General features: G+C 43.6%; 1 protein-coding gene across 1 annotated transcript in view; it reads right to left on the bottom strand.

Moving 5' to 3' along the window:
• The window catches only part of LOC119578378, a gene marked incomplete at its 3' end in the record, with an annotated part of 14,147 nt that extends 13,449 nt beyond the window's left edge, over window positions 1-698 (bottom strand). The window contains 1 exon segment of the mRNA XM_037925973.1: window positions 329-698. Within this exon segment, the coding sequence (XP_037781901.1) occupies window positions 329-379 (51 nt within the window).
• Window positions 699-10,000: the final 9,302 nt, after the last annotated feature.

Raw genomic sequence — 10,000 nt, 5'->3', positions numbered from 1 at the left:
GATTCATACTGCAATGTTTGTGGATTTCCCAGAAATGGCTAGAATAATAGTGACAATCTCAGAGGGATGTGGTCATTTTGTAAATATTACCAATGTTTTCATTTATATCATTTGCAATGGTGAATAACAAGGGATTCCTGCACAATACAGTGTGGACAATTGAAAGAAGGAATATTTGTAAGATATATGAAAATAAAAAAAATACCCTCACCAGATACCCTTGGTGATATTACCATTACAGTAGGTTTCAATAAAATTCCTATATTTATCTAAATGCCCATACCTGAAGGTGATTTTTTTTTTTCTGGACGAACAACAATTTACTCACATAATTATTTAGAATTTGCTTCGTCAAGGTGACATCTTCTGTCTGATCCATGACGATCTCTTTTCTAATGTTTGTCTTGATTTTGTTTTTATTATTTTTATCTTTGATGGGGTTTTAGATTCTTGTCCTCTGGATTTTTTCTTCTTTCTTCTTATATAGGGTTTTCAACTACACTGTGGTCTATACTCTCAGGAACTTTTTCCGTAGTTCTTCGTAGTTCCCAAATTGTATTTAATATTCTTGTCATTTGTGGGGATATCTGTATGCGTAACAAAATGTAACCATTCCTTGAAGAAGCTTGATTCGCACTTAATTTCGATACACGTGTTTTTCTTGTGTAGTGTTGCCAGTTGGCTCGGCAAGCGCTGGGCAATAATAGGAAGGCGCTGAATCATAGCAGACCACGCTAGGTCAGATCATGCAACTACTACAATGTCTACTAAAGCGTTATGTGTACTATAAAGCACTTTACAACTTGCTTTTTCTAGCGGTAAAGAGTTGTAGTGAACCGATCTTGCACTGAATATTGTGTTCAAGAATGCAATCTCAATAGGATTTAAGCGCAGAGCGCTAAGGGTTAGCGTATATCACAAAATCATGTCACGAACATAACATCCATTCACATTGACCAGCTAGCCATTCCCATTGTTTACAGTATGCTACAAATGGATTATTTTACGACTGGTTACATATCTTTCTTTTGTGGATGGCGGTAATGCGTTCAAACGGGGGGGGGGGGGGGATCTATTCTCACTCAACAGGCTATGGTCCTGTGACTGATAGGCATCAAGCAGACTTCAGCGAGTGCCTTTACTCTAGGTCTGAACCGAAATTATTCTAAATCCATATTGCTTACCCTAATTCTGTTGTTTTTAATTGTTATCATTTGTACAATTCCCTATAGTTTCAACTGGTATACTCACCAATATGGGTACATCCCTATGTTGCGAGGACTGTATTTTTCCAGGTAATACATACTTAGTATATTGAGAATGAAATGCTCTTGTTCGTAATAAAGCTTATGATTGGTTCGTGACATTTTGTAAATACCCTCACTGATAATTAATGTTAAAGGTTTGCCCAATGCCAACATTATTGTTAGAAATATGTGGTATTTTCGTTTCTCTCTCTCTCTCTCTCTCTCTCTCTCTCTCTCTCTCTCTCTCTCTCTCTTTGCAAAAATGCGTTTGTAGAAATGTATAACTTTATATTTATAAATAATATATGTATATATAATATATATGTATATATATATATATATATATATAATGTTTATATATATATATATATATATATATATATATATATATATATATATATATATATATATATATATTATATATATATATATATATATATATATATATATATTATATAGATAGATAGATAGATAGATATTGTTATATATACACATTATTTTGAAAGGGTAAACTACAAATCACATATCTGTAAAGGGGAAACGTAAGTCTTTCTTACCTAATTCATGAATCTATCAATGAAAAATTACCAAATTATTTAATGGGTTGTTTGTGTTGACGACTTGTAAAAGGTCCGGAATGAACTAAAATAATATCAAGATTTGCAGAGAACATGAAGTCAGAATTTTATGACAGGTTGTAGAGGAGGACTTCATAAAGCATATCCCAGGTCGATATTTGTTTCAAAAATGTTATACTTAAAACATCAAATTTTATGTATCATTACTTTCTGTATCTTGCCCCCCCCCCTCTCTCTCTCTCTCTTCTAGTGGGAAATCTATATAGAGATGGTATGACCTTAACAACCAAGTAAGTGTCAATGAATATTACTTAATAAGCAACTATGTCTTACCAGATTAGTGTAGTATTTCCGAACATTGTGATTACTCCAACTCCTCGAAACTGAATTTTAGGAGAAACAAGATGTTCGATTTTTTATTTTTTTTTTTTTTTTGTCTTACGAAATATGCAATAATTGCAATGCCTTGGAAATGCAAACTATTTTTCAATTATAAAAGTACAACAAATTGAGTAATGGAAACCTTGCAGTGCCGATAACAGTGCTGAGGTCTGGGTCGTCCCACAGGTCTCCTCCACCCAGGGTTGTCTCGCAGAGAGACAACCTGGTGGGCAGGGTCGTCCACAGGGAGGCGAGCTAGGTGCCCATATAGCCTGAGTTGGCGATCCCGGATTATGCAAGTAACAGGTCCCATGCCAGTCTCACGGTGTAACCGCCGGTTGGACACGCGGTCCTGCCAACTGTACCCCATGATCCGGCGAAGGGACTTGTTACAAAAGGCATCAAGGCGAGACTCCAAGGCACTGGATAGCGTCCAGGTTTCGCTTCCATAGAGCAAAACTGGCAGTATCAAGGCCTTGAAGACACGCAGCTTGGTCCTTCTGCATAGGTACCGACATCTCCAAACGCTCTTGTTGATCGAGTTCATGGCTCCTGTTGCCAGACCAATCCGTCTACTGACTTCCTGGTCTGACAACCCAGAGATATGGACTACGCTACCAAGGTATGTAAACCTTTCTGTAACTTCAACGTCCTCGCCGCAAGCATGGATCGACTGAATGGGTTCCCCTAAGAGGCCCCCAAAGTTCTGAATCTTGGTGTTGGTCCAGGAGACCTCTAGGCCTAGAGGCATTGCCTCATTGCTAAATGGATCAAGAGCCGCCACAAGTGACTCCAGGGACTCAGATAGGATGGCAACATCGTCGGCAAAGTCAAGGTCTGAGACTTTAATATTGCCGAGTGTTGCTCCACACTGATTTTGGCTAGTAGCTCTGCCCATTATCCAGTCCATACAGGTGTTGAAAAGTGTTGGTGCAAGGACGCAGCCTTGCCTCACCCCTGAATTAACAGGGAAGAAGTTCGACATACCCCCACCACACTTTACAGCACTTTCAGTACCAGTATAGAGACTTGCTACCAGGCCAATAATCTGTGTCGGAATTCCCTTGAGCCTCAGGATCTCCTATAGCGATTCTCGATGCCCTGAGTCAAACGCCTTCTTGAGGTCGATGTAGGCTGCAAGCAGCCCACAACCAAACTCACAACGGCGTTCCACAATTACTCGAAGCGCTAGTATACGGTCTATCGTGGACTTGCCAGGAGTAAATCCAGACTGCTCCGGACTTTGATGCCTCAGTAGGTGGTTGTGGATCCGTTTCAGAAGAATGTGGGCGAGGACCTTGCCTGGTATGCTGAGCAGTGTAATGCCACGGTAGTTGCTACAGTCCCAACGATCCCCTTTCCCCTTCCAGAGAGGGATGACCACACCCCTCAGCAGGTCAGGGGGAATGGTACCAGACTGCCAGATGGCAGTCAGGACTGTATGTAGGCCCCGAGCCATAGGTTCACCCCCCAGCCTTTAGCAGTTCAACAGGTATATAACATATGCCTGCAGCTTTCCCACTCTTCAGCTTGGAAATCGCCATCCTAACCTCTGTTAGGGTAGGAGGTTCCTCGCTGATGGGTGGGTCTGGCACAGGCACTGAGACATCGCTTGCATCCAAGCTAACTGTTGGAGGGTCTACCTGGTACAACTGCTCAAAATACTCAGCCCAATGTTCACGAACCCCAACATGATCTGAGATGATCCGTCTATCCGCTGATTGGACTGCAGTCATCTGTGAGGAGGGCTTAGAGTTCAGCTTACTCAGGGCTTGGTAGGCAGGACGAAGGTCATTTACCAAGAAATGGCCTTCAACCTCCTCAGCAAGATTCCTGATGAACAGTTCCTTGTCCCTTCTCAACAGTGTCCGAGCCCTACACACCATGGAACGACGCAAGATTTGATTCTCATTCAGCCGAGCCTTGCGACACACTTCAGTGGCCTCTAATGTCTCCAGGGAGGTGGAATTCTGCCTTGTCCTCGGGCGTAAGCCAATAGACTTGAAGAGTTCCCACAGAGCAATTGGGTCCATCAGGTTGTTAAGTTCTGTGAATCGGTCAGAGACTGCCATGGTGAACCTACGGGCACACTCCTCCTCCCTTAGTCTGTCCAGGTGGAACACCTTTGGGTGGCCACTGGAGGGACGGGGAGTTTTGAAGTGGACCCGGAGGGCAGCCACAACCAGCCTATGGTCGGTGCCACAGAACTCGGCACTCCGGTAAACCCTGCAGTTCTGGAGGATCCTCCATCGCGTGCTAACAAGAATGTGGTTGATCTCCTTGGCCCACTGTACCTGTATCACTGTACCAAGTCCAGCGATGCGGGTTGGAGCGCTGGTACCAGGAGCCAGAGATCCTCATTTTCTGGGACCTAGCAAAGTCCCAGAGAAGGAGGCTATTTTCGCTGCTGGGATAAGCTCCTGAGCCATGGGGGCCGACAGACATCTCATAACCAGCTCGGTCACAGCCAGATACCGCATTGAAGTCACCCAGAACAATGCGAATATCTCGCCGGGGGCAATTGTCTGCCACAGCTGCGAGTTTGGCATAGAACGCCTCTTTCACATCAATTTTATATACATCGTTATGAGCGTATACAGCAATAAGAGACTTGAAGCAAAAAGCATGCTTCAGTCTCAATGCCATAATACGATCATCAACCGGTGTCACCTCAACTACCAGGACTGAAATCGGCTGGAGATGGCTATAGCTACACCCTGGAGGTGGTGACCATCGCTACGGCCCGACCAGTAGTAGGTGTACCCACCCACACTGATCGTGCCGCTACCAGGTCTTCTCACCTCTGAGAGGGCAGCCACCTCAACTCCCAGTCGCCTCAATTCCCGCGATAGCAGAGGTAACCGCTCATCCTGCTGCAAGGACCGGATGTTCCAAGCGCCTACCCGGAAAGCACGCCTGAGGTTAAGCCTCGGGTGGTCACTATATATATATATATATATATATATATATATATATATATATATATATATATATATATATATATATATATATGTATATATATATATATATACATGTAGCAAATATACATCTAAAAGAGAGAACACATAAAGACAGAATTCTTCATGATTGGCATGAAAACAAATATTTTGTACCCAGACATAAAAAAGCCTGGTCCTATAAAAGAAAAAACATCTTAACATTACCACAAAAAACTACATGGACACATACTTTAAACATTAACCATCTCTTTGTACGATTATTTGAAGGGACAAAACATTTAAAGGTAGTATTTAACTTTGGAATTTGTATGAAAAAAACACGCAGAAATACATCTTTGCACAATTACCACAATAGGACAACTACATCATTGCCAACTTGTCTAATTATTTGGCTTATAAGTGTGTCATCTCCAGAGTAAGTATATTGTTTATTGCTCTCAGTAAATGGTCACCAGTTGTCACATCATGTGCAGACTAAACTGTATTCTTTGGACATTACATTGTGTTATCGATACACACAGTTTCATTTTATACAGATGATCTCTGAGAAGTTTTTGTTAGATTGAAGTTATAATGGTACTGAGACTGAAGCACTTATTTGGCTTTAACTATCTTATTGCAGTTTACTATCCTACTGACGTGATAAACGATGCAGAAGATATATTCAAGGCCAAACTCACTTTATTAGCAGACAGATGAACTCACACGATTTGGGTGATTTTAAGAATATTCAGCTGTGATCCGGCTGGCTCTCATATCGGTTTCTATTAAACCATGTCATTTTTTCGAATGCCATCGATAGTAAGAACGCTTGCTTTGTATGGGATTTTAGAGGGTGCTACAAAGTGGGATTTTCTAGTTCTTAATATCAACACTATTCTATATCCGTGGATTTGATCCTCAAGAATCACAAGGTTTATTCGAGGGTCTAAATGAAATCCAATATCTATCGAATGACTAGAATAGGGTGCTCCATTTGAAAAGACTACAAGAAGAGTGTGCTTGGGGGTTGCTTTGGCTATCTCTAATAATTTCATAACACCCAAATTTGGAATACTTGATGGAATTCAGGAGATTAGGAGTTAGAGGAGTTAGAGGCAAGTAACAGCATTAATAGCTGACTTTTATCCTAGTGCCTAAACCCTGAGAAAGATGAGCTCAGAGCCCTTTCTATAAACACTAATCTACTCTGTAAGTCATGTCATCTCATATCAGGTTGGTTTACGAGAACATTAGGCTGATTAATTTAAGTAGCTGTTTCAGGTTAAAACAGCTTAGCATGGACGTGAGTGGTGTTGTAATCCCAGTGCCTGAGTTGCCCATCAGTAATTATAATTATATTATTTATTATTTTCATTATAATACCATAATCATTATTATAATAATGATATGATGATAATTATGGTAATTATTATTATTTTGATTATAATGATTATCATAATCATAATGATGATAATGATTATCATTATCATTATTGTCAGGGTTCGTCTTTAGAATCAGAGTGGTCAGGTCAACGGAAACACGCCAGAGATACTTACACAGGATTTACTTCTAGGGCACTGAAATACACTAGACAAACAGGATATTTACAAACAGAAGGAAGAGGATCCAGTGGAGTAGGTGAAGTCACATGGTGAAAGGAAGCACACAGGTCAAAGTCACAGGACAACTGATGAATTTTTGGCTGGTGCTTCTTTAAAGTGTCGCGCCGATGTAAAGGCCCGACACCCTCATTCCCCATGAGGTGTGCGAGCCAATCGTGAAAGCCCTAAGCCCGTCGCTCGGACCAAGGTGCACAGCGCCAAAGGTTCTGAGCAATCTTGCAGTTGTGATATATCTCCCTTCTCTCAAAATAATCTTCCATGAATGGATTATATTCAGAGAACCACAACTGCGAGATACCTACACCGGGGCTCCGAGATCCTACATCCAACTGTGATGTAGCCCCAGGACCTGCCCTTCTGTCACCCACACTCTTCCGGTGATCACGATCCTGCCTTCTGTCAGACTGGCTGCACCATCATTGTTCCTCCAACAGTCTCTCTTCTTCCAGCAGCTTCTCCTGCATCTCCTTGACAGGCAGCTCCTCTGGCTTATCCTCCGATGGCAGCTCCTCCCGACAGGTAGTTCCTCCCGGGTATCCTTCCACAGCGTGTCTATGGCAGGCAGCTCTTCGAGCATGTCCTCGGTCAACAGCTCCTCTGGCATGTCCTCGGCAGGCAGCTCCTCCGGCATGTCCTTGGACAGCAGCTCCTCCAGCATGTCCTCGGCAGGCAGCTCCTCCAGCATGTCCTCGGGCAGCAGCTCCTCCGGCATGTCCTTGGACTGCAGCTCCACCAGCATGTCCTCAGACGGCAGCTCTTCTGGCATGTCCTTGGACAGCAGCTCCTCTGGCTTATCCTCTGATGGCAGCTCCTTCCGACAGGTAGTTCCTCCCGGGTATCCTTCCACGGCGTGTCTATGGCAGGCAGCTCCTCCGGCATGTCCTCAGTCAGCAGCTCCTCCTGCATGTCCTTGGATGGCAGCTCCTCCAGCATGTCCTCAGACGGCAGCTCCTCTGGCATGTCCTCGGACAGCAGCTCCTCCGGCATGTCCTCAGATGGCAGCTCCTCTGGCATGTCCTCAGATGGCAGCTCCTCTGGCATGTCCTTGGACAGCAGCTCCTCCGGCATGTCCTTGGACGGCAGCTCCTCTGGCATGTCCTTGGACGGAAGCTCCTCTGACATGTCCTCAGTCGGCAACTCCACCAGGAAGTCTTTGCAGAGGAGTTCCTCTGGCACATCCTGGCCAGGTAGCTCCTCCGGTCTGTCCTCAGCAGGCACTTCCTCTAGTGTGTCCTCAGCAAGCACTTCCTCCAGTGCGTCCTTGGCAGGCAGCTCCTCCAGCGCATTCTCAGCAGGCAGCTCTTCCAGGGTGTCTTTGCACAGCAGCTCCTCCGGCGCATCCTCAGCAGGCAGCTCCTCTGGTACATCCTGGGCAGGCAGCTTCTCCAGCACATCCTGCGCAGGCAGCTCCTCCAGTGCGTCCTGGGTAGGCAGCTCCTCCGGCGAGTCCTGGGCAGGCAGCTCCTCCATGGTGTCCTCAGCAGGCACACCGGAGTATCCTTCCATGGCAGCTCCTCCGGCAGTCTGATGCTCACTAGATCCTTGGGCGGGCATCCCACTCCAACTGGTCATTTGGGTGCACATCCTGCACCCACCAGTTGCTCTTCCAGTGCGTCTTCGGTAGGCAGCTCTTCCGACAGTCCAATACCCACCAAATCCTTGGGTGGGCATCATACTCCAACTGGTCGTTTGGGTGCACATTTCGCACCCACCCAGTTGCACAAGTGGACATGCAATGGTGGCCATCTCCTCTGACTTACGTGCCTCTACAGTCATTTCTTCTGACAGCCGCTCCCCAGGAGTTTCCTCCGCTTTTGTCTGTCTTACCAGCAGGTTTCCCACTGCGACAGTTCCTTGGGCAGAGATGGATCGTGTCCATGTGCGACTCCATGGTGAGTCGCAGGGGCTTTTCAGAGAAAAGATAATATGCGAGTTATCAGGTCCGGCTGCCCTTTCTCTGATAAGAGCAAGTATGCTCTTGTATGTTCTTGCAGGGAACTCATGTACTTGTCGGCACAGGCCGGGCTCCCTTCATAGGCATAGCCCGGGTGAGGTTCAGCTTGACACATCTGGCTTATCCTTTAACATACGCAGAATGAGTTCCGCGCTCTCACATAATTTTTAATTTCATGATGCTCACTTTTCTTTTTAGGTCTCCATGGGTAATGACTATGGGAAGATTAAATAATAATTAAATTAGCATAATATTTTTCTTGCTATGAATATTCATTTAATCTAAAGGGATAAGTGGAAAGCAACAGTAACATAATACTTAATCATGGAAAATGAAGATCACATGAATCAATGTCAGCATAAGAATAAGAGTCATGACCAAATTATCTACAAATACCAGTTAATAATATCACATTTAAATATCCCTTTTTGCTAACGAATGGATAAATTTCGTAAGATCTCACTGAACTTGGATCCAACAATTTTGCAAAGCAATGGAAAAGAAAGAAAGAAAATGAATATACATGCACACACACACACACACACACACACACACACACACACACATATATATATATATATATATATATATATATATATATATATATATATATATTGTGCTATATATATATATATATATATATATATATATATATATATATATATATATATATATATATATATATATATACATATATATATACATATATGTATATATGGACACACACACACACAGATGTGTGTGTATGTGTATATATATATATATATATATATATATATATATATATATATATATATATATATTGTTACGCCGACCGCCTCGTCTCTGTCTGCCACCAACACAAGGCAGGCTAGGCAGACGGCGTGTTATATACAGGGTCGTGAACACTGAACAGCTCCAAGAGGCACCGAACACCACAGCGTCCCAGAACACCAGGAGAGGAAACGCCAAGTGGCGAGGCAGGGCACGAAGTAAACACAAAATGACAGTTTTTCCTTTATTATTTACCCGTACACTTTTCTATAGGCACAATACAGGGGGGAAACCAGCATGTCATACAGCACAATACAGCTTATAACAGGGCAACACCAGGTTTATCTCAGGTCACAAGGGCACACACGAGGTCTTCACAGGAGCAGCACCCAACTCCGTCTCATGGCTTGTTCCTCCGCTCCTCCGCTCCCAGCCAGCTGCCGTTTTATGTTTTGGCCCACGGGGTCCCCTTCATTTTTAAACACATCATGTTCAAACAAAGACCATCGAACTCATCACCTCG

The sequence above is a fragment of the Penaeus monodon genome, chromosome 11 (assembly GCF_015228065.2).
Source record: "Penaeus monodon isolate SGIC_2016 chromosome 11, NSTDA_Pmon_1, whole genome shotgun sequence".
NCBI classification, from domain to species: domain Eukaryota; kingdom Metazoa; phylum Arthropoda; class Malacostraca; order Decapoda; family Penaeidae; genus Penaeus; species Penaeus monodon.
The sequence above is the reverse complement of the archived record's forward strand: the minus strand, read 5'-3'. Positions and strand labels throughout refer to the sequence as shown.